General features: G+C 33.4%; 1 protein-coding gene across 1 annotated transcript; it reads right to left on the bottom strand.

Moving 5' to 3' along the window:
• Window positions 1–53: 53 nt before the first annotated feature.
• On the bottom strand, window positions 54–8,116 carry LOC136773834 (dynein light chain Tctex-type protein 2B-like). The gene is made up of 4 exons (XM_066727746.1): window positions 8,007–8,116; window positions 2,365–2,498; window positions 1,269–1,402; window positions 54–592 (listed from the first exon to the last, which is right to left on the bottom strand). Exons 1-4 carry the CDS (start codon window positions 8,114–8,116, stop codon window positions 545–547), a joined length of 426 nt encoding a protein of 141 aa, XP_066583843.1. The 3' UTR covers window positions 54–544.
• Window positions 8,117–17,363: the final 9,247 nt, after the last annotated feature.

The raw sequence follows: 17,363 nt of genomic DNA on the forward strand, positions 1-17,363 counted from the left end.
TTAATTAAAAATGGAAAATTAGAGACTCTATTAAAATAATATGTCATAAACTAAGCAAACAATATAACGTTTCTATTTGCATCGCTGATTACAAAATGTGACAATAATATGTTATAAAATTACGCTAGGTTTCAATATCGTAACAAAAAATTTAATTTTCTTTTTTAACTGAACTTTAATGTTTCGTCGGTAATTGTTCATTTATTACACAGAATGTAGTTTAAAATTTGAGCATGTTTGACTAGTACGGTCTGAATGATACAATTGAGTCTCCCTAACTGCTTTATGCTTTACATCTTTTTCAATTAAAAAAAAAAACATGAAAGGAAATTAATCTCATACAACCAAAGTTTATAAAACAAAAAAAAAGAGAAGGGTGCATAATATTTCTTAAATTAAACTAATCTAATAAGACATAGATACTAGGTACGACTGAAAGCTTGTTCTTAATGCATGAAAATAATACTTCTCTTTATGATGTAATATTTTTTTTTAAGTTATACAAATAATTTATCTTCATTCAACAAACGGCCATGACTTAGCTTTAATAAAGGTATACAGCATAGACTGTTGCCACACAAAATATAGTATCCTAGAAAAAATGTTTATATAAATAAATAAATATAAACATTCGAAAAAAATGATTCTGTGCAAAAACAAGTGTATTACGGAACTTCATTTGCAGGAAAGGCTTCCCATATCCATCGCCTTACACCTGGAATAGAGCCTAACTCTTATCAGTAAATAAAACAGGAGCAAAGAAACTCCCATTAATCCAATTACTAATCCAAAATTTACTTTTTTATATTCTTAATTCAAAATGTTGAAGTTATTATAAATATATATTTCTCATTTCAAATGTGAAAATGAAACTTAACACGATTTTTTATTAGGATTAATTTTCGTTATATTTATATGAAACGTATATTATTAAAATTAATTAGTGTAAAGCCCTTTTTGGGCCCATTCATATATCTGAAATTCAAGCAACATATTTACATAATTTCAACATTGTTGGATTAAAAATATAAAACAGTACACTTTAAATTAGTGGTTGGAGCAATACATATATGAGGGTTCCTTTGTTTTTGCGACGTTTATTGCCATCGGTTTATTGCTAATAATTAGGTGCTATTCCAGGTATAAATCGGTTAATGGGGAAAGCCTTCTCCGCAAATGAAATTGAGATTCATGATAAACTTGTTTTGGTTGTCGACAGAATCAATTTCTCCGATTGCATAACGCATATTTAAACAAAGCAGTCTCACATTTAAAAAACTGTCAGAAATATTTGTATCTGCTTCAGCATCCCATATGCAGCGAGCTCCGATTTTCACACCCGCTCCATGCCTCTCTCCAAGAACAACATTTACAATGTATTTGTAACGATTAAATTTCAATTCTATAAATAAATATAAACATGCTAAAAGAGAAAAACTTTATTATATAATGTAGGCTGGGTACTGCTGTAACATTTTGACTTTAGTTGCTTTTAAAAAGTTTTTTATAACTATTACTACAAAATCAAATAGTTTGGAAACTAGACTTTATTTGACTAAAAAGGAATAATAGTTTTGTTGCCTTTAGGTTTGATTAAGATTTACAATCTTTATAGTATTAACATCAAAAACAAAATATTACGATTAACCTAAACACCAGAACAGGAGTAGAGTCAATATTAGAACGAAAATAATTATTTATAATTTAAATTTATTTTTCTCTAATATTGCCAAAAAACATTTTTCATATTCGTTTAACTTCAACTTTAATAAAAACTGCAAAAATATAATAACAAATATATTTTTTTAATTTAAGGAATTAATTGTACTATTTATATTTTTGTACACCTTAACATAACATTCTATATTATTTTCTTTTGCTATTTACGTTTGCGTACACGTGACTACTCTAAAATAAAAATTACAAATAATATGAAAGAATGAAAAGAGATTCAACTGCCATCTATCGCATTCCTTTAAGAATATTTCACTTTTATATACAAAATTAAGCATAGTAACAAAACAAAACGTATTATTTTCATTCTCTAATATCTATTTATATATGAAAATTAAGGCGCATATGCACAAAGTACAGTAAAAAAGAACAAAAATGAAAAATTGTCTAGAGTCGTATACTTACTTTTTGTTTATGTCAAAAACATGAAATTTTATGTAACATACATAGCACCGCCAGGTACAGAATAATTAGTAAAAAGATTGGATTTCATTCAAAATGTCTATTACCTCTCAAGTAGGACCAGCTCAAATAAGTTTTTGGTGTGATATCTACTACATATGTTACAACTGCCACCAATTGTAACCGTACCCAGTCTACTTTATTTTATGAAATATTTAAAGATTTCACCCTTTACTTTGTCCCTAATTAAATCAGCTATATCCTTAGTCCATTGGATTGCCTCGTCTGGATTGTAGGTTCTTGTAGAAAGTTGATCAAACAGCACATTATGTATTATCTCTTTTGCACTTAAAGGCCTAAATCTATCAAAATTGTAATTTAAATTAATATTCACAGACTTTTTCCTCTTTTTTAAAGCATTCAGCCATCCCTAAGGCCTCAAAATGATACCTGACTTCGATCCTTCTTAGTAAAAAGTTTGTAAATTTAAAAATAAAATGTAACTTTCGTATGATACAAGTTTTAGTATAATAAAATAATGTTTATTTTACATTGGCAGCTTTTATCTAACAACAACAAAATGATAGGAATAAAATACTTTATGTATTTGTCACATATTTGAATGTAAACAAATGTACTAAAAGTATTGCTATACAAATGTACAAAGAAAAAGATATCCAATTTGTATAAAACATTGCATCTTTCATAAAATTGCTCCAAATTCAAATTTCACAATAATTGAATAAAATGTACAGGGTGTTCGAAGAGTCTTGGCACCCCTGGTTATCTCTAAAACTAAAGGTTGCAGAAAAAATAGTCGAATATGATTTTTCAGTATGCTTTTAAAATACTGTCAAATGGTGTTACCAGTTTGACATTAAAAGGTTATGTCAAGGTTACTTTTACTTTTTTTGATAGAACCGTTCCTTTTTTTTTATTCCAAATTCTTCTAGCTTATCTCAAGACCTTCATAAAATCCTGCATTCATAGTTTTATATCATCCAGTTGTTTATGAGATATATACTTCAATAAAGAGCTTGCTGTGATAGACATAAGGAGCGAGAGCGCTATGTGAAGTAGCAAAATTGCTTAAAAAATTTAAAGGGGTATTTTTAGAGTTATCAAGGTTCCAATAAAAGACAAGTACATAAAAAGGGGAAAATAAAAAAGAGGCAACGTAGAATGATGTGCTGTAATTGCAATCAATCGGATGAAACCTTGGATAACAGCCTAAGGGGCACTGCTAGTAGTATAGATATCATTAGGGTCGAACGTCGTACTTAAACTAAAAAAACGTATTGTTTGCAAAAGACAAACGTTTTCGCGCGTTGGAATAAATATTATTTCATATGAAAGTAACAAACACTGCTAGAAGGATTAAGGAAAGATATTAGCTATAAAATTTACACTAACATAGTGGGGTGAACGTCACCCAAAAAAGGGAAAATTACCTACGAAAAGTAGTCTGAGATCAGATTAAAATTTCCGATGGTCGAATGCACGGAAAATTGAAAAAGTTAAAAGGTCGAAGTCCCAACATAGTGAAATAATGCAAAAGACACTGAATGATATAAAAAGTGACCCAAACTTCTTTGAAGAGGGGCAGAGCAAGAGCAATAACTTTCACGATGGTGTCTTGACAACGACTCGTTGTTTATATAGATTTTCCCGATATCATAATCCAGTGCAAAAAGATAAACTTATTTGAGAAAGATTAATCAACTTTTATTTCGCGTTAAAACCTTGGATAAAGTTCCAAAAACTTCAAACCTCAGATTAATTTTAACATAGTACGTTTCTGTATATTTTAATATGAATGCAATTCAGCGCTACTTTAATTCTCATGGTGAAAACCATTATGTACACATAAAATTCATGGTTTTTTCTACTTATATCCTTAATAATCAGAAAGAAATGCAAAAATGTTTCAGATAAAAGTTCTAACCCATGTAATACATCATAAAATTGGCTATAAGATTTACATGTAAACTTAATGGTTTGATAGAAGGTTTTAAAAGAACGATCTTACTGCTACGCATGAAATACAGTTCTACCAAATAGCAGCGCGCTATAATTGTTGTCAAGAGGCTGACGCTCAATTCGTCATACCCACTGAAAACTCGCTGCCTGAAGTACAAAACAGGTAAGGATGATCTTATACAAATGCTCGGTATGCAAAATGAGGGGCACAATATCGACTTGGAGGATCAAATATGTGGTAACAGATATCACTAATTAAAATCCAGACAAAATTTTGTACGTTTTATTAGTACATAAAACTTCAAATAAGTCTTTCTCAGAACCACGTTTCTAAAACTAAACGGAAATAGTATTCAAGCAAAGCTTTACGAATCGTTTTAAAATTTTTAATATACTTTGATAACTTATAGATTATCTACAGAAGTACGTAGGATTCTTTTTATTAGCGTAGTTTCCGTTATTAACAATTATCTACGGATTTCTGTCTGAAAATTCTCAAGTTCTTGTTAAAAATTGCGATCATTGTTCAAAAATCAATATTTCCAAGAAAATACTCGTGATTCTGTAGCTTTTTACGTAAATAATCCAAAACTTTTTCGGTTTTAGTTCTGAGTTAAAAATGACAAATGGTACATTTCTGCCCATTTACTCCTGTAATAAAAGAGACATCAGAGAAGATACTTCGTATATCTGCCATTTAGTTATAAATCGTTATAAAAACAAAAATGTGCAATTGTCAATTTTATATGTTACTTCATACAAATACATTACACAGAATTACAATTTGTAGTTTCATATTACCAAAAAAAAAATTCTCAAAATATTTTATCGATTTCCTTCTTGTGGAGTAGTCTACCCCCTTAAAAGTTCGTTACACTTTCTCAACTTCTCAAAATGTATTTTTCTTTTCATGAGTTTCGAGTATTTACTAGTTTAAAAATATTATCTGAAAATTTCATAAAGATCGAAGCAATTTAAGTTACAAATTGCCATAACAAAGCCAAATAAAGTTGCATGTTTATATTTTAATGTGTATGTTATTAATATTTATCAAACAGCTTATTATAAAACAAAATTAACTTGGGGTCCATTACTTTCCCTATCAATAAACTTTTGGTAAGTCTGTATTTGATAGAACTGAAAATTAAATTGCAACAGACCGTCAGTAAGTACCATTTTGAGCTCTAAGGTGGAATACGGGTGAGTCCTGTCAAGCTTTATTAGGGCCAGAAAAACCAACTCATATTAACTTAAATATGCTGTAATATATATTATGTAGAATATAAAACTTTCAAGTTAAAAAGAGTATATTTTAGGCGCTTTTCGGGTGAGTCCTTCCAAGCTCTATTAAAATGGTACAGATTCTACACGAAACATATAACATAATGAATTCAGAAAAACATAATGGAGCTTGGTATGCTGTAAGAAATTTATTAATGTGTGATGTGGCAGAATTCATTTTTAATAGGATAAATACACTATAAGCCATATGCATGGGTCTCAATAATTCCTGCAGTATGTTACTTGGAAACCATTTTTATTTCACATTAGAACCTTTTATATGTGTTAGATACAGATATTATGCTCTAATTTATATAAAATTATTTTGAATGAGTTATTGGGATAGTGTATAGCAACACAGCGACAGTGAAGTGAAAATACATGATATTATATGTATATAGAAAAAGTCCGTCAAAAATAGCAAAATTAACTGATGTAGCGATGATAGTATGCATATAGACCACAACACATTTTCATAAATGTTGCTGCGTCTAGTGTGCGTACGGTCGAATATATTTTCCATTCTCCATATATAGAAATCATATACTTCATTCAAAATAATTATGTCTATTTAGGCATAATATCCGGCTACCACATAAAAGAGTATATGCGAAGACACACTATTTTTCCTAAATGACATATTATAGGGATTATTTAAATTCACACGTTTACATGGTTGAAAGTACAAGTATCTGTAACCTTAACTTCTGCAATAAAAAATAGAAGGTAACATTTTAAAAAATTAACTTGACTATAAAACAACCTTGAAAATGAATATCAAAGTCACATTCTAATTCCCTCTTTTATTTTTTACAACTTTGGTACTTAAAGATTTTCAAAAAAACATCATCCAGAGAAGATATTCAAATTTGTTAACTTATAAAGCGCTATCTTAAAGCCATTATGTTGAAGGAAAAAATATGGCAATGCGATTTATTCAAGTAGATACCCATGCCACTTTTAAGCCTATTTCTGATGGTTTAGCATAATGTTTTATTTAAAGTAGCGGATTCAAAAAAAAAAATTATGATTTTTATAAAAATGTTGCCATAACTTCGAATAGTAAATCAATTTAAATGGCGCCGTGCGGAAGAATAGAGTATTTTCTAGCTAAAATCTTAGCTGATTATTTTTTTTTTTTTTACCAAATACCTTAAAATTAATGCGTTGAAATTAAGATATAAAAATGGCTTTCCCATCATTAAAGGGTCAATAAGCTAACAAACAAGTTTACGGGTCAAAGATGAGTACACATCCAAAAACTTTACTATTAGTATTTAAGCAACTAATAAGTCTGACCATTCAGGGGGATGTAATGATGTATTGGAATCATACATCGTGCTAAATTAATTCGTGGGCGTTTCAGTTAACTTCAATCCGTGCTTCTCCGGCCCATACTTCTGTAGCAATTTCCATTTCATCTCTGGCATTGGCCTTATCAACAGAAAAGTACGGAATGAATTTCGCTGAAATGCTCACAAATTAATTTGACACAGTGTACTAACCAAATTGATTCATGGGCCTCATATATATATATATATATATATAGTTAACTTTACTCCGTACTTCTGTAAAATTCTTATACTTCACTATAGCGCGATGACGAATTAATTCTCTAAAGTATAGATTCGCAACGGAAAATTGATTCCCTTATATTTTAGTCATTACATTCCATATTTTATAAGCATAATTTATACTATAGACCTATTTTTTTTAACACGAAGTAAGAGTGGATATCTTTGCCCAAAAGGTCGGAATTAAGGCCTGGTCTTACAGGTCTCAATTAAATTAATTATGCTATATTATATTTAACATAAAATATATCATACGAAATACTCTACATATATTCCGCGGACATTTATTACAGCATAATTAATTTAATTGAGACCTGTAAGACCGGGCCTAAGTAAGTGTACCAGTCTCAATTTTTTGTTCACTAAATCCCGAATATATTTTTTTCAATAATTTAATGCATGAAATTTTATATGTATGAACTAATATGAATTTAATCAAAAATAAAAAAAATTATATGTAGAGGAGAAAAACATTGGTTACATTCAGTAGAGACAACAGTTGCGGAACTGTTGAGTAATTCTTTTTAAACTTCTACTTCTATTGGATAAAATTATAGGATCTAAGAGTAATAGACAGTAACATACACCGCTCCCTCAACATTTGTCTCTACTGAATGCAACCATTGTGAGAGCTATTATTACTATTAAAAATTTAAGTTGGTACACCTACTTAATCCCAACTCTTTGGGCGAAGTCACCGCTTTTATGAAGTACAGAAAGTATAGGCAACAAATAACAGAAGTAGATTTTATGTATAGCATAAAAAGAACGATTCGTTGCCTATTTTAGCAAAATTTGTTAAACATTTTACATTTTGTCTACATTTTATGATGTCAAATTATAGAACGATAAAAACAAAAATAGAAATAGTATAAGAAGCATAGCTACATAAAAAACTTCCCACACCACTGGACTCACCCTTGTATTATTACAATATATTATTTACTTATGATACAATGTATGCTACATAAAATGTAATGTTTTTTATTTAACAGATTGTTAGAACTCACCCTAAGTACTTAATTATAAAATTACTTTTCAGAAAGCGATGGTCGAATTCTATAAGTTGCCTGCTCAGTTTCAATCCTTAACTCATCGACCAAATCTATCTTCTCTTCTTCACCCTGTGTTGATAGTTCTGCCATTTTGAATTGTACTATACATTTACATTCATCAATTAGATTTGAACGAAGAATCAGTTTAGTCCCTAGCGATGCAACATGGATTCAACCGACAGGCTAGTAATAACAGGAAATCCCTAGACGAGACTTCTAACCGAGCGACAAGTGAAATCTTACCTTAACGGGATCCCTCACGCCTACTTTATCGACAGTTCAAGTCAATAAACAATTAGTTTAATAAAATTCAAATGCGAAGCAAATTGAACAATCGGGCGTTTGTTGGACAATGTGCCAGTTCTAACGAGTCAAACGAACTTAAAAACACTCAAATTAGTTGAAAAATAACGCTGTACCATTGTTCTGCGTTCTTGAAGAGAGGTTTCTTTTGGTTATTTCCACTTCAGGAACGCGGGCGGGACAGTGGTACAGCGTTATTCTTCATCCGATTTGAGTTTTTTTAAGCTCGATTGACTCGTTAGAATTGGCACCTTGTCATAAAGAAGCCTGTTTTTGCAATTTGCTTCGCATTTGACTTTTATTAAACGAAATGTTTATTGACTTGTACTGTCGGTAAAGCACGCGTGAGGGATCCCGTTAAGTGTGAAGGTAATAAAGGAAAATGAGTAAAACATATGTATATTTCAATTAAAACAATCAACTAATAGCAATAGCTGAAGGAAAGTCAATCTTGGTATTTTGCTCCTTGGAAAATCTTCACATATTTTTCAATGGTGTAACACCAGCAGTTGTAGAAAGTACTGATACTAGCTTAGAATCAATCACACTTATATAATTCATCCCGCTCTTGCGTTCGTAATTTACTTTGTATTGTCCTCTAGTAGCCTTTTTAGCAAATGTACAACCAATGCCAGGTATGGCTTTTTCTAATGTTTCGATGCATTTAGGAACTGCTTTAAAAAGACACCAGCGCTCTTACTATGTAGTGCTAATACGCGCGCATATGTATAACTCATCCTCGCTTATCTCGTATATACACAATGGGAAATTAAATCATATGTAGCTCAGGCATCAGATAGTGTAGTAATGAATTAAATAATATAATTCAACCCGGGAAAGAAAACTATAGTATAATTAACGGGAATCCGTATACCGACATTACATAGCGAAAACTATTTCGCATGCAACGTCGTCATTTGTTGACGGATTGTAAAGTTATTACAGGTTTTTGGAAATGCCAGAAGCTTATCAACTAAGTTACGTTAGGAAAATTAACAAAAAATGAAAAAAAATTTTTGTTTAAATAAATATATTAACATTATTGAGAAACAACAATTAAATCGCAAAATCCCCCAACGTACATTACTAGATAATGTTCATACGTTTCCAAAAAGTCCACAAAAATGCAAATCTGTCAAGAAATAACGATGCTGCATGCAAAATTTGGAAACGTATGAACATTATCTAGTAAAGTACGTTGGGGGATTTTGCGATTTAATTGTTGTTTCTCAATAATGTTAATATATTTATTTAAACAAAATTTGTTTTTCATTTTTTGTTAATTTTCCTAAGGTAACTTAGTAGATAAGCTTCTGCATTTCCAAAAACCTGTAATAACTTTACAATCCGTCAACAAATGACGACGCTGCATGGGAAATAGTTTTCGCCCTGTAATGTCGGTATACGGATTCCCGTTAAGGTGTGGTGTGCTCTTGGCACTTCTACAAGATTCCCAAAGATCAGAAAATTAATTCGAATCATTTACTAATCGGAAGGGATCTTGTAGAAGTGAGCCCCCCCACCACGACAAGGTGGCACACCGTCGGGGAGGGAGGCGGCGCCGCCTCACCTGAAACAAAAAGAAAACAAAAATATACTTGAAAAAACGAGTATTCAACCCGAAATGTGGAAAGATTTTCAAAGAAAATATTTCCACATTTCAGATTCTAATTAGGAATTTCAAAGACAGACAAAGATATAAATTAATTAATAAAGCATGCTACAAAAAGTGAATGAATAGAGAAACTAACTAAATTGTTACTTCTTTCTAGCTGTTAATTGAAAAGCTTCCTCCTCTCGAGGGTGAATGTTAATTCACACAAAGGTCAATCAGATCATGACTGATACTCTCCTCAGTGACTAATTACCCTTACATTCTTTGTCCCTTGGTGTGGATCTGAGTTGTCACACGAAGAACTACTACGTCGAGGAAACGATTTACACATCAATAAAGATGGACCCCTATTAGGTGAACTTAATGAGCCAACGTCGAGAGTCCACAAGGACAAAGTAAGTAAGGGTTGATAGTCGCTGAAGGAGGATCAGCCCGAGCCAGTTGACACTCGAGAGTCCACTTCTCAATAAACACCTGTACTTGAATTAACAATGAATGAAAGTAATAAAAGTAAATTTGCCTATCCTTGAAATTATTTAAATAAATGTGGACTTAAGTAAACGGAGAGTGTTTACTTCCTACTCCTTGGTAGCCTTGTCCTATAAGCGTCCTTCCTAATACATAAATTAAATTAAACAAGTATGAGAAATAAGAAAAGAATGTATTTGCCTGTACGTCTTCCTCCAACGACGGCTCGATTCCGAATGATGGTTTGACTCACTCCAACCCAGGGTGGCAATGGCGCATGATTGGTGTCGGTTCGTGATGGATTTATGCCGACAATCGACAATGTGGTCACTACCCATGGTCCTCTCCCGGTCCAACTGAAACAGAAAGAAAACAAAAATATACTTGAAAAAACGAGTATTCAACCCGAAATGTGGAAGGATTTTCAAAGAAAATATTTCCACATTTCAGATTCTAATTAGGAATTTCAAAGACAGACAAAGATATAAATTAATTAATAAAGCATGCTACAAAAAGTGAATGAATAGAGAAACTAACTAAATTGTTACTTCTTTCTAGCTGTTAATTGAAAAGCTTCCTCCTCTCGAGCGTGAATGTTAATTCACACAAAGGTCAACCAGATCATGACTGATACTCTCCTCAGTGACTAATTACCCTTACATTCTTTGTCCCTTGGTGTGGATCCGAGTTGTCACACGAAGAACTACTACGTCGAGGAAACGATTTACACATCAATAAAGATGGACCCCTATTAGGTGAACTTAATGAGCCAACGTCGAGAGTCCACAAGGACAAAGTAAGTAAGGGTTGATAGTCGCTGAAGGAGGATCAGCTCGAGCCAGTTGACACTCGAGAGTCCACTTCTCAATAAACACCTGTACTTGAATTAACAATGAATGAAAATAATAAGATTAAATTTATCTATCCTTGAAATTATTTAAATAAATGTGGACTTAAGTAAACGGACTGGTAATTAAGCCGTACTCGTTGACAGCCTTGCCCTATACTTGTCCCTCTTAAAACTTAAATAAATTAAGCAAGTATGAAAAGTAGAAAAATAATTAGGATATTTGTTAGTACGTCTTCCTCTGATGACGGTTTGACTCCAAATAATGGTTTGTCTTTCTCCAAGTGATGGAGAAAAGGGTACAGGGTTGGTATGAATTCCATATCGAATATATATCGATATTGGACAGTTTTGCCACTAGGAATAGTCATCTTCCACTCCACCTGAAAATAAGAAATGTTAATAAAATTTGAAAAAACGAGTATTTAACCTGAAATATGGAAGGTTTTTCAAAAAAAATATTTCCATATTTCATTTTATAATTTGGAATTTCAAGAACTGGCAAAAATGGTATTTAATACGAAGATTCTACCAAAAACATACGATTATAAAAAAAGGGAAAATGGTATTTGATTCTAGTTATTAATTGAGATGCATCTTTCTCTCGAGAGAGTGAACGTTAATTCAATTAAGATGTGCCTTTATTAGTTAAACTGGACATGTGGGAAGATAGAATCTCCGTGGAAAATGAAGTTGAGGTGATTCCCTTTATTTTAAAAGGAATTAAGAATCCTGAAAATGATACCCTACCTAATACCGAAAACTATAATGACTATCTAATTCACAAAGCTAAAGAGCCTACATATAACGCCAATCTAAACCTAATGAAAAACAGAAAATACGCGCAAAATAGAAATAGACGATACGGAGGATCTGAAAAACCTTAAAAACAAAACAAGAAATGATTTTAACCGAAGAATGTCCAACTGTAACCTACTGATAGGTTTTTGGTCATTCTTTAGTTAATAAAAAAAATTTCCACGGTTTTACCCGTGGGACTCACTCATTCAGCGAATTCCCAGCCATAATTCATACATATTCTGCGACAATACCGAAGATGGGAATGGTGATGTTGATGGCGATGATAATGGCGTTTATGATGACGATGGAAATGAGGACGCTGACGTTATGCACTCGCGAAAAAATGATTTTTAAACGGCACTGCGCGAATTCTTTTTAAGGTACACTTCTCGCGACAACCGCACCACGCGACGAGCACTTCACGACTGACACTACGAGACTCGGATTATTCAAAAGGCACTACGCGACGCGATTTCTTTTTAACGTACACTACCGGGACAACCGCACTACGCGACGAGCAGTTCACGACTGTCACTACAAATTCTAATTTTTAAAACAGCAGTGCGCTACGCGATACCTTTTTAACGTACACTACGCAGGAGTACCGCACTACGCGACGAGCAGTTCACGACTGTCACTACAGATTCTGATTTTTAAATCAGCAGTGCGCTACGCGATTTCTTTTAAATGTACACTACGCGGGAGAACCGCACTACGCGACGAGCACTTCACAACTGACACTTTGAGACACAAATTATTCAAAAGGCAATACGCGACGCGATTTCTTTTTAACGTACACTACCGGGACAATCGCACTACGCGACGAGCAGTTCACGACTGACACTACAGACTCGGATTTTTAAAGCAGCTGTTCAGTAAGTGATTTCTTTTTAACATACACTACGCGGGAGAACCGCACTACGCGACGAGCACTTTACGACTGACACTACGAGACTCGGATTATTCAAAAGGCACTACGCGACGCGATTTCTTTTTAACGTACACTACCGGGACAACCGCACTACGCGACGAGCAGTTCACGACTGACACTACAGACTCGGATTTTTAAAGTAGCAGTGCGCTACGCGATTTCTTTTAAACGTACATTACGCGGGAGAACCGCACTACGCGACGAGCAGTTCACGACTGTCACTACAAATTCTGATTTTTAAATTAGCAGTGCGCGACGCGATTTTTTTTAACGTATACTACGCGGGACCACCGCAGTCCGCGACGAACACTTATCGACTGACACTACGAAACTCAGATTTTTCAAACGGCACTGCACGGCGCGATTTTTATTTCAACGTATACTACGCGGGACAACTGAACTGCGCGACGAACACTTATCGATTGACACTTCGAAACTCGGATTTTTCAAACGGCACTGCGCGAAGCGAATTTTATTTCAACGTATAATACGCGGGACAACCGCATTCCGCGACGAACACTTATCGACTGACACTTCGAAACTCGGATTTTTCAAACGGCACTGCTCGGCGCGAATTTTATTTCAACGTATACTACGCGGGACAACCGCACTCCGCGACGAACACTTATCGACTGACACTTCGAAACTCGGATTTTTTAAACGGAACTGCGCGACGCGAATTTTATTTCAACGTATACTACGCGGGACAACCGCACTCCGCGACGAACACTTATCGACTGACACTACGAAACTCGGATTTTTCAAACGGCACTGCTCGGCGCGATTATTATTTCAACGTATAATACGCGGGACAACCACATTTCGCGACGAACACTTATCGACTGACACTACGTAACTAGGATTTTACAAACGGTATGCGCGACGCGAATTTTATTTCAACGTATACTACGCGGGACAACTGCACTGCGCGACGAACACTTATCGATTGACACTTCGAAACTCGGATTTTTCAAACGGCACTGCGCGAAGCGAATTTTATTTTAACGTATACTACACGGGACAACCGCATTCCGCGACGAACACTTATCGAATGACACTACAAAACTAGGATTTTACAAACGGTATGCGCGCGACGCGAATTTTATTTCAACATATACTACGCGGGACAACCGCACCCCGCGACGAACAATTATCGACTGACACTACGAAACTCGGATTTTTCAAACAGCACTGCTCGGCGCGATTTTTATTTCAACGTATAATACGCGGGACAACCGCATTCCGCGACGAACACTTATCGACTGACACTTCGAAACTCGGATTTTTCAAACGGCACTGCGCGACACGCGAATTTTATTTCAACGTATACTACGCGGGATAACCGCTCTGCGCGACGAACACTTATCGATTGACACTTCGAAACTCGGATTTTTCAAACGGCATCTCGTGGCGCGAGTTTTATTTTAAGGTATACTACTCTGGAAAACCGCACTCCACGACGAGCACTTATCGACTGACACTACGAGACTCGGATTTTTCAAACGACACTCCTCGACGTGAAATTTTTAAACGCGCTCTCTCACTCTTTAGTGAAGTCGCTAACCGTAACAGAAATAAATAATTGCATGTAATTTTATAGAGTTAATTTTAATTTATTTAACTTTAATATAATTAAAGTAAAACTGGCAGTGTTTAACAGTCTTTGAGGCTTCTGTCTTTATTCGCTGCAGCACTCACACACACATACACAATAGATGCGCTCCGCACTGACTGTAGTCACAAATTTTCTATTTATTACGCGATTTACACACAGATAAAAGCTTTTATTTTCATCACATACTGCATTCATTACTATATATTCTATTAAAATATCCCAACTGCATTACTTAAATTTCCCTCTTGACATAATTAAATATGCGGAAATTATATAGAAAAGTTAAGTTTAATTTTTAAACAATTTATTGTCACCAATGCCGAATACTTATAATTGCACAACACTATTAAAAATTTTTAACCAGAATTTTAAATTTATTTAGAAATTAATAATAATTAATAAAATCTTAAATAAATTTAAATTGTTTGTATAAAAATAATAAAAGCTAATTAAATTTATTTAAATTTTATAAAACGCGGCACAATTTTATTAATATTATAAAATAAATAGCTCATATGTGATGAAAATAAAACATTACATTATTTTTAATCGCGACTAATTTAAACTAAATGTCAGTACTCAGTGGTTACGAAAAACCACAACGCGGGATCCACTGACGACCGGTACGCGGATAATTGATAACTGAGTTGATGTACCCGCTACGCGAGAGGGCTATGCGGAACAGGTATCGCTTATTGTGGGCGGGTTAATTAGCAATCGCACCTGATTGGTTGCAATTTGAGATATTCCGCAAATCAGTTGCGACTGCTATCGGTATGAGTAGGATCTCTTTCACCAACTTTTAAAATGATTATTTTGCCAAGTACGGATTGACCATTTTTTCGAAAATACTTATGCTAATACATTGCAATGTTAACAATTTTATATCATATGGCAAATTTAGCGTTTTAAAAGCCAGTGAAAAAGAATCTTAACGAGTAGTACCTGTTCCGGATGGTATTTTTTGAAGCGCGAGTTTCAGTTTATCTATCAAATTAACGCGTATGAGTTGTCAGTAAATCGCGCTGTTTCTTTTTATAATCACTGACATTTATTTCGCATTAGTCGCGATTAAAAATAATGTAGTGTTTTATTTTCATCAAATACGTGCTATTTTATTATTATGTTAATAAAATTTTACCGCTCTTTAATAAATCTATGTAAATTTAATTAAAATAAATTATTTTGTTACAGTTTAATTAATTTTAAGTAAATTTTCATTCATTATTATTGATTTTATATAATACAATAATTTAATGGAATACTGTATGTGATGAAAATAAAAGCTTTCATTTGTAAAAGAAGTGTAATAATTAGAAAACTCGTAAAAATTGTCAGTGTGCAGCACACGCGTGTGCGTGTTTAGTGCTTGCACGATTAAAAGTAGAAGACTCAAGGACTCTCTTAACCCATAATTCTCATCATTTTATTTTGAAGTTAAATGAACTATAAAATGAACTCACTACAGTTTAATAAAATAATATTTGTTATACATTAGACGATCTTATTCTAAAATGAATGCGCGTTAAAAAATTCCACGCCGTGTAGTGACATTTAAAAAATTCGTGTCGCGTAGTGCCGTTTAAAAATAATTCTTTTGTAAGTGAATATCGTCATTATATATGCTGTTTTGCAATTAATTTACAATAAAAAATGTAGTTAATAAATATTTTAAAACATCTGCATGTTATAATAAATGATGTTCTGTTAAACAAATGTCTGCATTTATACTATTTATAGTTCCCGCTTACATCTGACGTGTATAACGAAATTTACCGAGCTCAGACGAAGTTTTTTATAAGTTTTTTTAATAGTGTATAGACACTGTGGAAAATTGATCGCCGTCTTTGAAATTCGTAGAGAAAGTACGAAGTGAAGTTAACTGAAAGGTCGCCGAATCAATTTCCTATGGTGTACATATGTAGTGCACAGTGGGAAATCAGTGGAAAATTGAATCGTGTGTGGTTCAGCTAGCTTCACTCTGTAATTTAACATGGAAAATGATTACTATACACTATAGCTGAAAGCACACACGATTCAATTTATAGTGTAGTATATACATACGAACGAAGAAAGCACGTGAGTTAGGTGCGCGAAGTAAAAGCGCTGGTCTTTTTAATGCGATTCCTAAAAGCATCGAAAAATTATGGGAAAGCCATACCTGGCGATTACGTATACACTGGCTGGCCTTCATCGATTCTGCTCCTGGGGAAAATGGCGGGCGGAAGTATCGAGCGCTAACTATAGCACATAATAGCAGTATACATATGTACGAGAAATTGTAGATATTTATCTACAGTTTGTGCCGTCTGATCGTCATGCTATTCCACAAAATATAGCTCTGAAGCAGAAAAGTGCTATAGAATGTCGAATCGCTCTGTCTTCGTTTATTCGCATAGGAGCGAGAGAGATGGATATATCGGACCCCATGGGATCATCGATTTTGCTCGAGCAAATCTTAATATAGCTTGTTATACGAATAATAAACTGTAGTTTCTTATTACGGTCGTATATTATGATTATGAATTTTAAAAACGCGCATCTCAAATTTATGACATTCAACATTTATAATAATATAGGAGTTTCTTTATAAGTCATGTTGAATGATTTAATATAAATGGTGAAGCAAAGAAACTCTGAGCGCAGGAAGAATATAATATGATGGAAATGAAAAATAATATCCGACGTTTAATTAATTGATAATGAATTGAGAGACGAAGGTAAATAAAAATTAGTGTATTATTGTATTTAACATAA

Source organism: Prorops nasuta, unplaced genomic scaffold (assembly GCF_024137725.1).
Source record: "Prorops nasuta isolate Cenicafe-Biocafe unplaced genomic scaffold, Cenicafe_Pnas_1.2 PNAS00005, whole genome shotgun sequence".
Lineage (NCBI taxonomy): Eukaryota > Metazoa > Arthropoda > Insecta > Hymenoptera > Bethylidae > Prorops > Prorops nasuta.